This window comes from Rhinoderma darwinii, chromosome 5, assembly GCF_050947455.1.
Source record: "Rhinoderma darwinii isolate aRhiDar2 chromosome 5, aRhiDar2.hap1, whole genome shotgun sequence".
Classification (NCBI taxonomy): domain Eukaryota; kingdom Metazoa; phylum Chordata; class Amphibia; order Anura; family Rhinodermatidae; genus Rhinoderma; species Rhinoderma darwinii.
Window position 1 is genome coordinate 137,725,187 of NC_134691.1, and position 17,844 is coordinate 137,743,030.

The window sequence follows — 17,844 nt, forward strand, 5'->3', positions numbered from 1 at the left end:
TCTGCTCTCACCCGAGCGCTTCTACAACTTCATTTTTAGCGATCGGTGGGAGTCTCCGTGCTCGGACCCCACCTTTCAAAACTTCTGACATGACATGTCAGAAATTTTCTGAAAGTTTAGTTACCCTTTAATCTCAAAGAAATCTCATAATTCAAAAAACAGCATTCTAGACCTATTTAGATTTAAAAAATAAATAAAAAGGTGGACATTTACTTTAGTTATAGAGACACATTTATTTACTTATTAAATTGTTTCAGAAACAGATTGTGGTAGCAGCGGTGAGAAGCTCCAGGAAAGCACGACTGGCTGGAAGCCTCTACATTTACAATCTAGACTGAGTTCTCCAATTGCCACAGATCCTCAAATCATATGCGATGTTACAAACTTAAAGAAAAAAATGACGATGAAATAAAACACCAGCAAAATTTGAAGAACTACTTGTAGAGGAAAATCCTCATCTAAAACAGTAAAAGGCTCAAGCTTTTATACTTTCAAAAGACAAAAATCACTTGTAAATACAAGTAAAATGAATTTATATTGAATCTTCTATCTTGCCATTAGAGGTTCTCCTGGACAGAATTTAGAAAAAAAAAAAAAATATCTATCAGTGAGGCTGAAATGAGGAACCAAAAAGGCTCGACTTCTGCAGTTTTCTTTATCCTTCTCCGCATGGCGCAAAACCAATACATAATTGAGATGAACAGTCGCCGTGTCATTTGAGACAAACTGGGTCGCTATGAATACACGCTAACAAACATAGCCTTTTAATTGGGGTTGTCGGGCAGTATGACCCTAGAAACTAGTTTGTCTCAGATTACTCAGCAAGTAATAGCAGATATCTTACAAAACTGCAGGCAGAAAAGGTGCAAACAGGCATGGCAGTAGCCAAAGCACACTTTATTTTTCATACTCTATTTCACATTCTCCATAAGAAATATGTTACATTTAAAAACTATTTACATAAAGCCTTTTTTTCAAATGTAATAAATATACAAAATGGTATGTTTGTAAATTCACAAAGTTAAGTAGTTTACATCTAAAATAGATTTACATGTAAAAGTATATACAATAGATAGATACTTTACATAATAACACAAACCCATCTGGTTCATAGATAGTAAGAGCTCCTGTAATCTTCTGTAAAGTGGCTGTTATTGACATTATGGCCTATCGTTAGCATAGGCCATCAATATGTGCTTGGTGGTGACCCCTTGGAACCCCTACATGATCAGAATTAAGCAGCTGCAACTTTCATTGCATTGTAGTTCCAACAGAGCAACAATCTCATCTATCCATTGGTGTCTGGTTCTGCAGCTCTGCACTATCACTTAAATGGTTCTGAGTTGCAGCACCAGACACAGCCCATAGACATGATCCCTGCAATTCAGATCTATAGCCCCTTTGCTCTGTTGAGCAGTGGAGGGCCTGAAATTTAAACCCCCAACTAGAACACATTGAAGACCCATCCGAAGGATTAGGGTAACTACTTGTGTTCTTTGCAAGTTTTAGGCCTCATGCACATGGTACAGAGGCTATTAGGTGGCATGCAGCATCCCATGTGGCTCCTCAATACGAAGCTGCAGGGCTTCCATGTGCCGCAGCACAACGTTACGCTGGGTTCCGTATATACGGGACTAGAAATAATGCTTACAATGAAACATGCCACAATTTTTCGTGATGTATTCAAAGGAATTGGAATAAGAACCAAATAAGGGCTCATTCAGTCGAGCGTAATACTCGTCTGTGTGGTGTGCGTTGAAATCACTCACAGCACACGGACGCAGGCAATTCAATGGGGCCATTCACACGTGTTGTTTTTCACGCAGCCTGTGTCCGTTGCGTGGAACTCACTGCATGTTCTATATTGTTGCTTTTTCACGCACCCAGTCTATGGGTGCGTGAAAACCACGGACAGCACACGGACGACATCCGTGTGCTGTCCGTGTTTCACGCATCAAATACATTCAAAAACAGGGAAATGAAAAAAAAAAAATTAAGTGCTTGCACGGACGTGAAAACGCATACCACACGCAAATTACACTGATGCCAATATGCAACGCACAAGAAACGTAGGAAAAACGCTTTGTTTTTCACTCACTCAAATCGGACACGCTTGCCTGAATGTAGCCTTAGGCTCCGGAGGATGTAACACTTCACCCACAGACTAACAGAAGTGCGTAATATTGGTTTAAGATTGTCAGCAGCATCGTACAGCGTGGACGGGGGGGGGAGGGGGTACATGAAATCGAGGACTAGCATCCGAGAGACACTGTTGTTAGAGAATAACCCCCTACAAAAAAAAAAAAATCACAGCAACTACTCAGTTACTTAAAGTAGTATTTGTTTGAAAATGCAGTTGGTATGTCCAACCTGATTTTTTAATTACGTATTTTCTACAAAAGCAATTTGGTTTCATAGAAAATATATACTTCCAAAAATATTGTACGGTGCAAATGAATACATGTCCTCCTGGTAAATAAGTTTGCTCAGGGACATTCCTATGCAAAATAGGGTCCGAAGTAGGTTTGTATAAGATTCCTACACACAACATGATTCACCAATCCTTGCAAGAGTAACCGGACAGATAACCAGAATTGTAACAGTCACGCAGTTCAGCAGCAGTCCAGTATGTTCAATGTCCATGGTCTTCTGACCCCACGTGGAAAATTACACTTTATGTCCATTTGTAGTATCTGCTCTGCCATTGAAAGGAAATAGCCTTTTCCAGAACTTGAAAAAAAGAATAGATCAGAAAACTGTAAATATGATATATACTAACATAGATCGAGCTATATTGATCTCTATTTCCATCTATCCCTATCTGTAAAAATATTTATACTAGTCCAACTATGTATATTAATATCTTCTACTAATATCTTTTGTAACTGGCTTTATATTTATAGTATCTTCATAAAGGCCTCACATGCTAGGACATTCGCTCCAAATTGATTTAGGACTGTCCACATACAGTAAACATGGTATATTACTATGCAAAAATCGCAGTATTTTCAACTAGCCTGGTGATTAACATACCGAAGGTGGCTTTGATGGCTCCAGATGTCTACCAAGAAAGGAGAGCAAGCGTCTCCAGATCAGGCCACTTCCTAGGAACATAACTCCTGTAATGAACCAAAACACCTGGGGATCCTACAATGGGAAAAAAATTTAAGAAGACACTTAACACCCCTAACGCAGTAAGTGCGCGCGCACGTGTGTGTGTGTGTGTGTGTGTGTGTGTGTGTGTGTATAAATTTGTACACAAATCAGAAAATACTAAACAACAAACCTCTTCAAAAGTAGACTCCAAGTTCATACCGAAAGCCACTCCAATAAGACCAAAGAGAGAAAGGGAGAAGGTTCCCATGGTCAGCTGCAAATTGAGTCTCATCATCACATTCCGATGACTGGAAAAGAAGAAGATTATGGGCACAGCTCTTCAAAAGAGGCTCCAACTACCTACTCTAAATCCTGGGTTCTGATCTATAATAATACACAAGTAAAAAATACCTTATCCAAAAACAAAGCTTATGGGGAATTTAGTGCTCCATTAACCCGTTAGTGACCGCCAATACGCCTTTTCACGGCGGCCACTAACGGGCTTTATTCTGATGCATACGCCTTTTTACGGCACTGCATCAGAATAAAGTAAACAGAGCAGGGAGCTGTCAAATCTCCCTGCTCTCGCTGCCAGAGGCAGCTGAGGGCTGGGAGCGTCCCTGCTCGACCAGGTGAGATCGATATTAGTATCGATCTCACCCGTTTATCCCTTCAGATGCGGTGCTCAATAGTGTGCACCGCATCTGAGTGGTTTTGGAGAGAGGGAGGGAGCTCCCTCTCATCCCACTGACACCCGGCGATAAGATCGCCGAGTGTCTGTGTCTGCGATGGCAGGCGGGGGCCTAATAAAGACCCCCAGGTCTGCCTGGAGCGAATGCCTACTAGATCATGCCAGAGGCATGACCTAGCAGATGCCTGTCCGTGTTAAATACACTGCAATGTATTATAATAGCGATCGGAAAATCGCATATTAAAGTCCCCTAGTGGGACCCGACTATAAAGCTATTACATTACTTAACCCACACGGTGAACTCCATAAAAAATTAAATAAAAAACGATGGAAAAATTGCTGTTTTCTGTGAATCCTGACTTTAAAAAAATGTAATTAAAAAGTGATCAAAAAGTCCAAAATGGTACCAATAAAAACTACAAGTCTTCCCGCAAAAAAAAAAGCCCTCATACAACCGCATCGGCAGAAAAATAAAAAAAAGTTAAAGGCTCTTCAAATATGGAGACACAAAAACAAATTATTTTGAAAAAAAAAAAGTTTTTACTGTGTAAAAGTAGTAAAACATACAAAAACTATACAAATTTGGTATCGTTGCAATCGTAACAACCCGCTGAATAAAGTTGTGTTATTTATACCACACGGTAAACGGCGTCGATTTAGGACGCAAAAAAGAGTGGCGAAATTTCAGATTTTTTTTTTATTCCCCCCCCAAAAAAAGTTAACCAATACATATGTACCTCAAAATGGTGCTATTAAAAAACACAACTTGTCCCGCTAAAAAACAAGACCTTATACAGCTATGTCGACGCAAAAATAAAAACGTTATAGCTCTTGGAATGAGACGATGGAAAAACGTAAAAAATAGCTTGGTCATGAAGGTCTAAAATAGGCTGGTCATTAAGGGGTTAAATAGCGCGCTGTACTCTAGTGAAGGCTCCTGTCTGATTAGCCGAGAAGCGCCACTCAGATCTTTATGAAGTGATTTTAGACCCGGGCCACACGAAGACGATTTGTAGCCCAACTGATTGATTTTAACGACCAAGCTACAGCTGAAGTTGAAAGGAATTCATTGAGTTGCATGTAATCTTGTAAACGGCAACGGTCACTCAATAGTTAAAATCAATCCGTTGCGCTACAAAACGTCTCTCTGTAGCCCCGGCCTAAACAGCAAAATAATCCTGAAACAGTAACTGCAAATATGGAAACGGACCTGTCCAAGTTAATAAATATCACACTTTCTGAGTCATCAATCAGCACACGCAACTCTCTGGCGACATTTGCCAGGTCTTCGGCTTGTCTGTAATAATTCTCAAGAAGCAGCTCCATTTCTTCTGTGTGATCTATCCGAGAACTGCTCTCTTCCCTGAAAAGAAAAATCATACGAAGGCCTCACAAATCAGTAACCAACAGATAATAAGCGGATAAAAATATCATGCGCCATAAATACTCAGATTATCCTAATACATACTGATTTGTAATATTTATTTGATCTACATTGTATTGTAATGTTTAAGTTCCAGCTATAATGTAGACTTCGTATTAACTCATTGTAAATGTCTGAAAAGGATAGTACATTTTTCCAATAATTGAACACTATTACATTTGACATAAAAACAATACAATGAATGTGCAACACACATTCAGTGTCATTTATATTCTCGCCACCACTGCATTATTTGGACAAGAAGACTCAATTGTATGTGCATCGTATTGTCCGCAGTCAGGAGGGCTCAGTGGCAAAAATATCTAAAAATGTGTTGAATAGGAATATAAATAATTCTCTCACTTACAGCGCTGGGGGATCGGACATCTTGGTCAGACACAGCTCTTCTATAAGCTCATCTTCATCCAAAATTTCCAGAAGTGCCTCTTTGAAAACTTTTATATCCGTTTCCAATTCAGATAGACTAATATAAGAATGAAATAAATACATTGAGAAAACGTGTTATTTTCTGCCTCCACCTGTCCAATGCGGAAGGCAACGCCTTCTCACCTCTCAATATAACCGACTTACGTTTTCCCGTTTTGCAGCAGGATGTGCAGTTTACTTCTATCTACAGATAGAAGTTTGGGGTCTACCAATGCTTCCAAAGTTTCTAGGATACGAGGTTGCAAAAAATGAAGTCTCCCTTGCAGGGTGCTAATCTGGAGAAAAACATTTGTATTAAAATTAAGTGGGTGACATGTATTTTCTTTGCTACAGACAATCCGCTAAGCAAATATTGACCAACTACCATAGAGTAAAACGTTACTTTATTGCACTTTAGTTAAAGGCAAGGTGTCGCAAAATATTTTTTTTAGATATATATATATATATATATACATACACACACACACACACACACACAATATTGCTTTTAGTATGTCATTAAAATAAATTTTATTTATTTGTGTTTTTGTGTTGTACTTTTTATTTATTTTTACTTCTCTATGGGGGCTGCCATTTTCTTTTTTCATCTTTGTATGTGTCGATTAACGACACATACAGAGATGGAATACGGCAGCACAATGCATAGGGCACAATGAACAGCTCCCTTCCATTGCCTCTGCTATCTGGCTCTGTACTGCGCAGACGCAGGTCAGTCACACAGCAGAGCAGCTGTTTGCAGGGAGATAGCAGGCGCCATTATGAAGACCAGCTACACTGCAGGTAAGGTGTGTGTGTCTATGTCTGTCCCACTCTCTCTCTCACAGACCGCCGCTCTGGTGCCGCCCAAAAACGGCACGTAAAAAGACGCCCGCCAAAATGAAGTGCACATCACTTCTTGGGACCTTTTTTCATTGACTTTATAGAAAAACAGCTCCAAAAACGGGCGTAAAAAACGCGAGTTTGATTAAAAAATGGCTGAAAATCAGGAGCTGTTTTCCCTTTGTTTAGTAAGCGTGTGAACATACACTTAGCCTTTTGGTGTTTCCTATAACTTCTGCCAGCTGCAGAATCATACCCTAAATGTCTGCCGGACACTGCTTAGCAATTTGAAGACACCTTTTCCTGGCTTGTAGGAGGGGGGGGGTGAGATTCCCTCCCACATTTACGGCAGCTGTGAGTCAGGTTGCTTTGCCTTATTCACCTTGCTGCAATTCTGGGAAGTGCCCCCCCCCCCTGGTGGCCAACATAGGAAAACATGTCAAATTATTATTTAACTTTGAATACTTTCCACCATGTGGAAGAAAAAAAAAAGTACAGCAAAACACGTAAAAAATATAATAGAAATAAGTAACGACACTTAAAAAAAAGAAAAGGTTTAATTCGCGACACATTCCCTTTAAAGGGAATGTGTTGCCAGCAAAACATGTTTTGTTTTTTTTTAATTAAACATTTAGTGTGTAGGAGATTAAACATTGTTCACATTTTTTTCACGAGTCAGGAAATATTATAAATTAGATTCTAATTTATAATATTTCCCATTGCTGGTCACTAGATGGAGCTATTCCCAAAATTGCAGCATTGCATGTGGTAAAGCAACCACATTGCTTTTTGCTGCAAAATTGGGAAAAAAGCACTCGCTCTAGTGAGCTCTGAGAATCCCCCCCTCCTTTATCCTGGCTAGTGCCGGGATAAACGAGGGGTTTGAACGGTCTAACCTCCTACACTGTGTGTCGCCATTTTTTGAGCTAACACACAGTGTAGTAGGTTTACATACAGTAGTAAACACACACAAACACGAACATACATAGAAATCTCTTACCTGCTCCTGCCGCCGCGGCTCCCTCCGGCCCGTCCGCTCCGTCTGCTGCCGCTGGTCCAAGTGCACAAGTCCGGAAGCCGCGACCGGAAGTAGTAATCTTACTGTCCGGCCGCGACTTCCGGTCCACAGGAAAATGGCGCCGGACGGCGCGCATTTCAAATTGGACTGTGTGGGAGCGGCGCATGCGCAGTTCCCACACAGACGGCGTACACAGAAGTGGATGGGACGGGACCCGTTCGCAGTCCCTATGGGACTGTGGCTGCCGTATTCCATGTCTGTATGTGTCGTTAATCGACACATACAGAAATGGAAAAAAAAAATGGCAGCCCCCATAGGGAAGAAAAAGTGTAAAAATAAGAAAAAGTAAAACACAAACACACAAATAAATATAAACGTTTTTAATAAAGCACTAACATCTTTAACATATTAAAAAAAAATTTGTGATGACACTGTTCCTTTAAGAGAAATTTACTCACTGAACATAAAAAAAAAAAAATGCACCCCCTCCCCCCCAGGAGACACTTTATTTTCAGAATGTTGCCAACATGGTCTATTGTAATACTGGAAAGCGCATCACAACAAATTGTGCTTGCAGTGGATTGAGAGAATACAGGCTGCAGTACGTGGCGCTTGCATTCTAATGGCGACTTATACACAGCAATGTTAACTCCCTGCAGCCCTGTGGAGTTGCTATCAGACTGCTCTTACCTCTAGAAGACTTTCCGATTGTAAACTTATATTAGGGAATTGCTAGTTACGTGGTTCTGTAATTAAATAAAACCGTCTCGGAGCTGGGGTGAGATCAAGATTTAGATAAAATGAACAACTAGCCAATGTTTGTACAATGCAGGAGACAAAAAGTGGTCTTTTTTTTAACAATTTCACACGCTCAATGACATAAATCAGAACTAAAGTGTCTAAGCAAAGACTCCCCTGACTGCTCTGGAGGGGCTCCCATTGACTCTCAAGCCTGACAATCTCTGACCTCAGATCTGCTCATAGCCACTTGGAAAGAACAATAAATCATCATGTCCTACCCTGTGCTGCAGAATTGCTTCCAAAGCTCTGAATTCAAAAGGTAAAGCGTATGTAACTAGTTGTCCTTCTCCTGCTAACTGAGGTGCAAGTTCACGGAGGAACCACTGCTCCAGGTGGAGGTTCCGATAATCCAATATTAGGAGATACTCAGAAGTGATAACGGCTTTCACAAACTGCAAAAGAGTAGGGGAAAAGCAAAAAAAAAAAAAACATTTAGCTTAGGCCCTTGTATACTCACATGCATTTGTATATCTCTGATAAGAGCCTCCGACATATGCCACTGTATAGGCATACAATGGCATACACTGCCCATAGGGCAAGGGTGGGGAACCTTTATTCTGCCAAGGGCCATTTGGATATTTATAACATCATTCGTGGGCGGTACAGAATTATCAACTTAAAAATGAGCCTGCTATATTTGGTTAAACATTTAATGAACTCACCCCTAATGTGATGGCTGAAGCTGCTTCTCTTTGGTGAGGCGTGTGATATTAGCCGGTATTGATGATGTGTCAGTCAGTCTGGAGAACAGTCGGCCCTTTGGTAAGTTTTGAAAAGAAGCGGTCGCAGCAGTAAGTTGTTCCGACTTACTTAAAGGGGGTTTCCCATCAGGGACATTTATGACATATCCACAGGATACCTCATAAATGTCACCTCTGGGACCCACACCTATCTCCAGAACGGGGTCCCCTAAACCCAGCTCTACCTCTGTGTTCCTGACGATTTCGGACCACGTAGAAAACAGCGTAACTCTCTGAGCTGCGCTGTTTCCCTAACTCCCATAGTAGTGAATGGCAGTTATGGAAGCAGCACAGAATGTGAGCTACGCTGTTCTGCAACTACTATTCAGTTCTATGAGACTCACAGGAACAGAGTAGTTCAGCGATCTACGCTGTTTCCTTCTTTATGGTCGGAAATCACATGCTTCAGCATGATACAAATAGGTAGAACAGTGTTTAGGGGCCCCATTCTAGAGATCAGTGCAGGTCCCAGAAGTGCGACCCGCATCTATCACATATCCTGTGGATATATCAAATTTCTTTGATGAAAAAAAACCGCCTTTAAGTCACTTGGACCTCACTTTGAGTAAGTAGGGCGCGCTGACGGAGCCAAGGAGGGAAAGGCACGATGGCAGCAGCGGTCAGTGAGGTTTGGGCGTACTGTGACAGGAATGGACCAGTCCAGTCACCTGACCTCACGTCTGACCTTTCTAAACTTAAAAATTACATGACAAGATGTGATACTGAAATATATATTTATTCTATACTGCAGTAACACACATCATCTGCTATTGTACCCGCTGAGATCTAGTAAAGGGGCTTATCTGGTGTTTTTAAATATGGTCCATCTTAATAGATAGAGACACTAAAAATAATTTTAACAGAAATGTTTAGGGGTTCATACACATGCCATGTACAAGAAGAGTCCCCTGAGTATTTTTCGATGGCGTTTTTAGCTATGTGGCTGTTACAGGTGAAAAACAAGTGTTTTTCCTAGGTTTCTGTAAGCGCCACATAGCCAAATACCACATGCACGCGACCAGTGCGTACCGGCACATATGACAGTGGCCACGTTACTGGGAAGTACAGGGGATAGAAGTGCCCAAATCCTTCTCTAACTACAGCGAGTGACATAGCAAGATCTCACAGAGTGTGAAATGAAGCCTTGTCATCTCGCTGGCGGTATTCATGTTGTTAGGAAACCATTTAACCTTATGAACAAGACCAGGTCCACACAGGATGGAAATGCTAGACATGTGGATAAAAATGTAAAAAAAATCTCATCCACATGCTGCTGAACATTTTCCGGATGGAAATCAGATCCTCAGCACACGCGATTTGTCCTGCATGTTCACTGCAGATTTCAACCTTTTTCAATGCAGTTGGGGTGAAATCTGTAGCAACCTCATTTTTGAAACTCAAGGCAGGAATATTTTTTTTCAGTTTGAAAAAATGTAAATAACCAATGCATTAATGTTTGACATTTTTCAAAGACTGAGAATGTTCATGGCTAATATCACCTCCATTCTTAGAATGATCTTGTGGTTTCTGGAATTCATGCTCACTAGGTGCTGAAACCTCAGATCTCGTGCTTGGAGTCCCAATTCCTGATATAATTCCGTTTTCTTTCTTTCTGTCCAAATAAAATGAAAGGTGAACCCAGGTTCCTCTACCTGTGAGTATATACATCTCATAGTGTAGAAGTCCTAACTATATTCAGGTCCTTCTATTGTAAACATTGAAGGAGTACATTGAATTTTTTATTTAAGATGCCGTCAGTTGTCCTTTTTCAGAATATGACTACATAGAATTTTGCATGTATATTATATTTATGGACAACCCACTTAAAATTTAGGCAAAGGGTTACATGCGACTTTTGCTCACGCATTTTCCACTAAAATCAGAAGGAACGTCATTAAATTTCTTCTTGCATTGCCCTTTTAATAAAATTTTTACTAACTGGAAAGCAGCAGGTTCCCAGTTATGTGTGTTACCCAGAAAGCTGGCTAAAAACCAGTTTGGCCTCGATCATAACTCCCATAGTTTGGTCAACCGTCATTAAGAACCTGTTCACATCAGCGTTGGGCTTCAGTTCAGGAACAGAAAGAAATCGAAAGTATAGTGTCCGTTTGCATTACCATTGATTTCAATGGTATTCTGTGTTTTTGGTTGCCTCTGTTCCAATAGGTTACGTTTTTTTTTATTTTTTTAACGGAAACAATAGTATAGTGTGCTGCCATACGGTTTCCATGAAAAAAATGGAAACCTGGCGAAACGAAGGCAAACAAAAACAAACCAAAAAAAAAATACAATTGAAATCAACGGTAATGCAAAAGTAAACAATACTTCCCGTTTGTCTGTTCCTCTGACGGAACAGCTGAACGGTAAGCCAAATGGAAGCCCAACGCCAATGTGAAACAGGCCCTAACACGAATCCTGAACTACCTACATATTTTTGATAAATCTCCTTCAGTGTGTGTATTATAAAACGTGGTAAGCAGTTGTGTATTCTAGTACTTACCAAATGACAATATGTTTCCTTCTTTGTCGAATTTCATCTGTAAATACGGAACACAATTTAATATATAAAGGAAAAAGTACAAAATTCACTTATAGTTCACTCATTTCTCCGACCATAAACAAACATGAATCAATACTTCATCTATAAGGCCTTAAGGCTACATTCAGAGTAGACAACTCATTTTTTCCACTGCGGATTTTGCTGTGAAACGTGCAGCAAATCTGTGACATAATAGGCCTACCGCGGACTTGAAAATCAGCAGGAAGATCCAAAATCTGCGCGGATATTTTAGAAAGTGTGTGAATGGGGTTTTCAAAAAAAGCCCTATCTACTTGCGAAATCTGCCACGTCTAAAGTGGCCTAACCGTGGGGTTCTTCTGAAGAGGAGTTCATGAATAGATCACTTTTGATAAATAGAGGAACTAATACAAACATAAGCAGACCCGCCAGATGAAACTGAACACAGACCAATGACAGGCGACAAAGAAATCAATGTAAGAACTCCATCTTTGAAACTCACCACAGAGAATACTGGAGAAACACTGGCTAAGGTGGCTTGAGACGAGTCAGACTGTATGTGCCGGGATATCGTATCTAAAACACATGGGATAGAAGTAACCAAAAAAGGAAAAAAATACTGTAGGTTTTAGATTGTAAGCCTAATCCAGTAGCCAATTTGTCTTTTTAAGTAGCCTGGCAGTACATATAGATTATACTAAGAAAATACACAGTGAATGACGACTGAAAACAGTATCACAAGAGAAGTTATCAATGAAGCATGAATCAGACGCCGGAGACATTACATATAGGCTAAACTATAATAGGAGCGAGGCCAGAGAGGCTTCCACTAGGGTATGGACACATGACCGCCTGCTCTTCTGGATCAAATTTCGAGCAGAAGCCCAAACGCATCAAATAACTGGGTCTGGGAGGTGGACTTGATGTGGTACTTGGAAACAGAACTTGATAAATCACAGTGTTCACAATGGTACCCGACTTGTACACAGAAAATGCAGTGTGAACAGTGTCATAAAGGAGCTGTCAAAAGATAAACTCTAAATTTCACCTTAAAGAGGCTCTGTCACCAGATTTTGCAGCCCCTATCTGCTATTGTAGCAGATCGGCGCTGCAATGTAGATTACAGTAACGTTTTTATTTTTAAAAAACGAGCATTTTTGGCCAAGTTATGACCATTTTCGTATTTATGCAAATGAGGCTTGCAAAAGTACAACTGGGCGTGTTGAAAAGTAAAAGTACAACTGGGCGTGTATTATGTGCGTACATCGGGGCGTGTTTACTACTTTTACTAGCTGGGCGTTGTGTATAGAAGTGTCATCCACTTCTCTTCACAACGCCCAGCTTCTGGCAGTGCAGACACAGCCGTGTTCTCCAGAGATCACGCTGTGACGTCACTCACAGGTCCTGCATCGTGTCGGCACCAGAGGCTACAGATGATTCTGCAGCAGCATCGACGTTTGCAGGTAAGTCGATGTAGCTACTTACCTGCAAACGCTGATGCTGCTGCAGAATCAACTGTAGCCTCTGGTGCCGACACGATGCAGGACCTGTGAGTGACGTCACAGATCTGCACTGCCAGAAGCTGGGCGTTCTGAAGAGAAGTGGATGATACTTCTCATCAGAACGCCCAGCTAGTAAAAGTAGTAAACACGCCCCGATGTACACACATAATACACGCCCAGTTGTACTTTTACTTTTCAACACGCCCAGTTGTACTTTTGCAAGCCTCATTTGCATAAATACGAAAATGGTCATAACTTGGCCAAAAATGCTCGTTTTTTAAAAATAAAAACGTTACTGTAATCTACATTGCAGCGCCGATCTGCTGCAATAGCAGATAGGGGTTGCAAAATCTGGTGACAGAGCCTCTTTAAAGAGGACCTGTCATCTCTCCTGACGTGACTATTTTAGTAAATACTTGTATTCCCCATGAAGTAGCAATTCTGGAGTATATCATCTTAGAACTCAGTTGTGCCGTTCCTCTGTTTTTCCTCGTAGAAATGTGTGAATAAATTGACATTTGGGTGCTACCGTTCCCAATTGTAAAAGGGGCGTGTCCCTACAGTCACTTTGTCAGGACTTATTGGACATTGTCAGACTGTGCAGGGACACACCCCCAATTGTTAATTTATTCAGAAGTTTCTAGGAGGAATAACTGAGGAACAGCACATGTAGCATTCTAAGGAAAGATGCTCCAGAATTGTTGGGTAGTACAATTATTTTCTAAAACATACATGTCATAAGAGGTAACAGGTAAAAAGGTAAAATAAAATAAAAATAACCCAAAGCTTTGTAGACGAGGAACACATTTCTGGACAGGTAGACCCCCCTGATGGTAAAGAACTACGCAAGTGGGAAAGGAGAGATGCGTACAGTATATGGACCAGCTGTATACAGTATAGTCAGAAATATCATTACTATTACAGCAGCTCTGAAAACACCAAAAACCTGGCGTTCAGTAGTGTTCTCTATAATCCGCTAGTATACAATGGCAAACTACACACCCCCTAACTGTAAACTCAGCTCTGCTGCATCCGTATTTAAGAGTTTGGGGGCTCCCGGCGTGTAGTGGCTGACACAGAGAGCAATAGACCGCACGTAGCAGACTTAACTACAAACGATACTTTCATTTTAGTGTTTCTATACATTACAGGTCACATGACTACACTCACTGCAGCGTGGACTGGTCCTTCGCTGCCGGTGTGCATATCTCGGCGTGCAAGTCATCCACCGCCTAAGTCCATGGCGCGGGAGGAAGCAGCCGGAGTTACTGGTGAAAGTGCTGGACTGTCCGAGCAGCACACAGTATCGCTGCAACTTCCTGCCCGCCGCTGCCAGCCTATAAAGCGTACTGGCTACATCCATGGCAGCCGGGCACCACGCCGATTTACTTCAACAACCAGTTGTACCGCATGACCCTCTTCGCACGCGGTAGAAGTTCAGGAGCTCTCCAGGAATCCACATGGGTCGCCTATCCGGAAGCAATGTTACAGCGCTGTCATTCGATGTCGTCACTAGGGGGGAAACTTGTAATCACATTTTGTCTCTTCCGTAGGAGTCATGTTGTCGGAGACCATTTTACATTGCAGCCAGCACAAAAAAAGGTGAATATTTGTCCCTCCCCTAGAGATGCTGGTTGTTAAAGGGGCAAACATTGCAAGAAATATGTAGCATGTAGCAATTCGAATTATTTCTATTTCTGTTCCTTCCCTGCATCATTCCAGCAGTTATAAAAATAATAATTATTTTTAATTTGGTCATTTAACTTAGGCTCTGTTCACATCTATGCTACAATTTCCGTTATTCTTTTTCATCAGAGAAGGTTGCATGACGGATACCAACAACACCCGATGGAACCCATTAGGCTGGGTTCACACGAGCATGTTACATCCGTAATGGACGGAATGTATTTTGGCCGCAAGTCCCGGACCGAACACAGTGCAGCATCATAGTTATGTACGACGCTAGGAGTCCCTGCCTCGCTACAGGACAACTATCCCGTACTGTAATCATGTTTTCAGTACAGGACAGTAGTTCCATGAGAGGCAGGGACTCCTAGCATCGTACATAACTATGATGCTAGGAGCCCGGCTCCCTGCAGTGTGTTCGGTCCGGGACTTGCGGCCGAAATACGTTCCGTCCATTACGGACGTAACATGCTCGTGTGAACCCAGCCTAAGTGACCAGAGCAATTTTCGCAGTTTTGCTATTTACAGATGTAACGCAGTATAACTCTGTATGTGTTTTATGTATCGATGTAAATTTTGCACTGTTTTCTTGGGACATGCAGTGCTTCCTTTTTGTGGTATATATGTATAAGTAACATTTTTGTTACTTTTTTTTATAGCCGTGGAAAGACAGAAAAAAAAGAAAAATTTAGATTTTTCATCATTTAAAATGTAACCGTTTGAAAATCAAAGTAATTGTATCATACAAATGTATTGAAATATATTTTTTCATTTATCCTGATTATAAGGACACCTGACCTGGAGGTGTAGTTTATTTTTTTTGACCAGAAATATAGTATAAAACACAAGTGCCCCTTTTTTCAATAGCGCACTAAAATGTCTTAATTTCGTTTATTACACCATGGTAGTAATGTATGGGTAATGGACTTGAAGTCCAACAAATAATGGTAAAAAAAACATTGTGTTCTACAAACTAGACACTCTAAAGTCTATTTCTAGCGGTTCAATTTCCCTTTTAACCCTTCACACTTTTTACAGAATTTGTCTACACTTGGTCCAAAAAAAGTAAATTGCTTTTTTTTTTTACAAAAGTGGCACTTTTCTTAAGCCATTTCGAAACACCATATGACATACTGGTAAAAGTGACACCTTTCCACATTCTGCTGCTTCTCCCGTGTACGGTGATACCAAATATGTGTGTCTAATCTATTATATGGACCTGTTATAGGGAATATCATAGAAGGAGTCCATTTTGGCTTTTGGAGGCCTTTTTACGCCAGAGCTGATTTTAGGGAACCCCGCTATATATGCCGTGGTACTGCAGGTCATTTTGACAAGTACAAATGTCCTGCTAATATTCATCTAGGGGTATAGTGAGTATTTTTAATAGGTGGAAAGAGATAAGAAATAGGTTTTTCCAGAAAATACAGTATTGCTGCATTTTTACAGTGAAACATTATCCAATAAGTAGCTCTCCCTTTTGGTTCTCCCTACAAAAACAGTGTGAAAGTAAATGAGTTAATAATGTGGGTAATATCACGGTCTTTGCCTTCATAGATTCTAAAGGCAGATGTGTAGCCTGTACCGCTCTCACAGAGCTTGTAGATTTTAACCCCATATTTTGCTCTCTTTGAGGGGATGTACTGGCGGAATGAGAGCCTGCCTTTGTAACTCATCAGCGATTCATCCACCGCTAGGTTTTTTTCAGGGTTGTACACCGGCATAAATGACTCCTCCAAAATTTTTATCAGGGGCCTTATTTTATACAGGAGGTCACGGCCTGGATCACTATGGGGGGGGGGGGGGCTGGTGATTGTCGTTAAAATGAAGGAAGCGCGTTAGCACCCCATATCTGCTTCTGGTCATAACGGCTGGAAAAACAGGTGTGGCATGTGTAGGGCTTGTTGCCCAATATGACCGGATTGAGGGCTTTTTCACTAACCCCATGTTGAGGATGACCCCCAATTTTTTTTTAAGTTCGCCAGTATTTGTGGGGTGCCACTGCTTTGCATAGGAGGACGTTGGCTTTTCAGCAAAGAATTGGCAATCATACAGATTGGTTTGGTTAACAACCAGCTCCAATAGTTCATCTGTAATGAATATTTTTTTTAAATCGAGGGCTGTAAAATTTTCCACATTAATATTTATCCCTGGTGTGGCAATAAATTCTGGGATATTAGGGGAAAATTACTCTGTGGGTACCCACTCAATATATTCTGGGGGAATAGAGTGGGCCATGTTTTGTGGTACTTCTGCGACATGTCCTGTGCTTGTGGACTCTGCAGCGACGCTTGCATTGCAGAAAGCGTATCACTGTCATCCCTATCACTGGTAGAAAACATCTCTACCTCGGACGCGGTTTCTGTATCACTTTCATCAGAGTCAGAAATTAACATGGCGTATGCCTCTTCCATCGTGAACCGTCTATGGGCCATTGTACGACAAAGACTGTAACCAGACGCACACGCAGACAAATGTAATTATTTTTTCTTTACTTTTTTTTTTTTTTTACAGACAAAAATACACGGACGTCACAAAAGCACGCTTCACAAAAACCTGATGTCGAACATATATATATTTTTAACTTTATTTTTTTTGCACAAAAAAAATACACAGACGTCACACACGTACGCTACACAAAAATCCTAGGCTAACCCTAGACTAAACCTAGGCTAACCCTAGACTAACTCTAGAATAGAACCTAGAATAACCCTAGACTAACCCTAAGGGCACGTTCACAGGTGGCGGGAATTGCTGTGGAATTCCGCTGCGGACAGTCCGCAGTGGAATTCTCCAGCGGCCGTTTTTTACATTTGTTTCTATACATTTTTAGGCAAGTTAGTTGAGATGTTGCGGAAAATTCCGCTGCGGACCATAGGCTGAGGTGCGGAATTTCACTGCGGATTTCAGCTTTTGCAATGCAAAAACTGAAATATGTGGCAAGTCCGCTGTGTTTTCTCCAACGTCTGAACTACCTGTCAAATATGCAAATGTTGGTGCATATTCGTTGCGTAAATGCCCCAAATCTGCACCAACATTTGCAGCGGAATAACTCCGCCACGTGTGAACGTGCCCTAAGGATAACCCTAGCCTAGGTATACAA

The 17,844-nt window shown here is 41.1% G+C and overlaps 2 protein-coding genes across 5 annotated transcripts in view; one reads left to right on the plus strand and one right to left on the minus strand.

Annotated features, from left to right (window-relative positions):
* The window catches only part of GPLD1 (glycosylphosphatidylinositol specific phospholipase D1), an 83,635-nt gene extending 83,093 nt beyond the window's left edge, over positions 1-542 (plus strand). For all 3 annotated transcript variants that reach the window (XM_075826566.1, XM_075826567.1, XM_075826568.1), the window contains one exon: positions 258-542. In XM_075826566.1, coding sequence (XP_075682681.1) covers positions 258-338 — 81 coding nt within the window. In that variant the 3' untranslated portion in view covers positions 339-542. The remainder of the gene's footprint in view (positions 1-257) is intronic.
* MRS2 (magnesium transporter MRS2) lies at positions 246-14,539 on the minus strand. Of its 2 annotated transcripts, XM_075826573.1 has the most exons (11): positions 14,226-14,539; positions 12,056-12,129; positions 11,536-11,572; positions 10,535-10,647; positions 8,514-8,687; positions 5,802-5,932; positions 5,578-5,694; positions 4,998-5,150; positions 3,287-3,404; positions 3,034-3,147; positions 248-2,730 (listed from the first exon to the last, which is right to left on the minus strand). In XM_075826573.1, the coding sequence occupies exons 1-11, from the start codon at positions 14,416-14,418 to the stop codon at positions 2,668-2,670; spliced, it is 1,287 nt and encodes a 428-aa protein (XP_075682688.1). In that variant the 5' UTR covers positions 14,419-14,539; the 3' UTR covers positions 248-2,667. The 2 variants fall into 2 exon arrangements, with proteins under 2 accessions (XP_075682687.1, XP_075682688.1); XM_075826572.1 differs by having other exon boundaries at positions 246-2,730; positions 3,034-3,404.
* Positions 14,540-17,844: the final 3,305 nt, after the last annotated feature.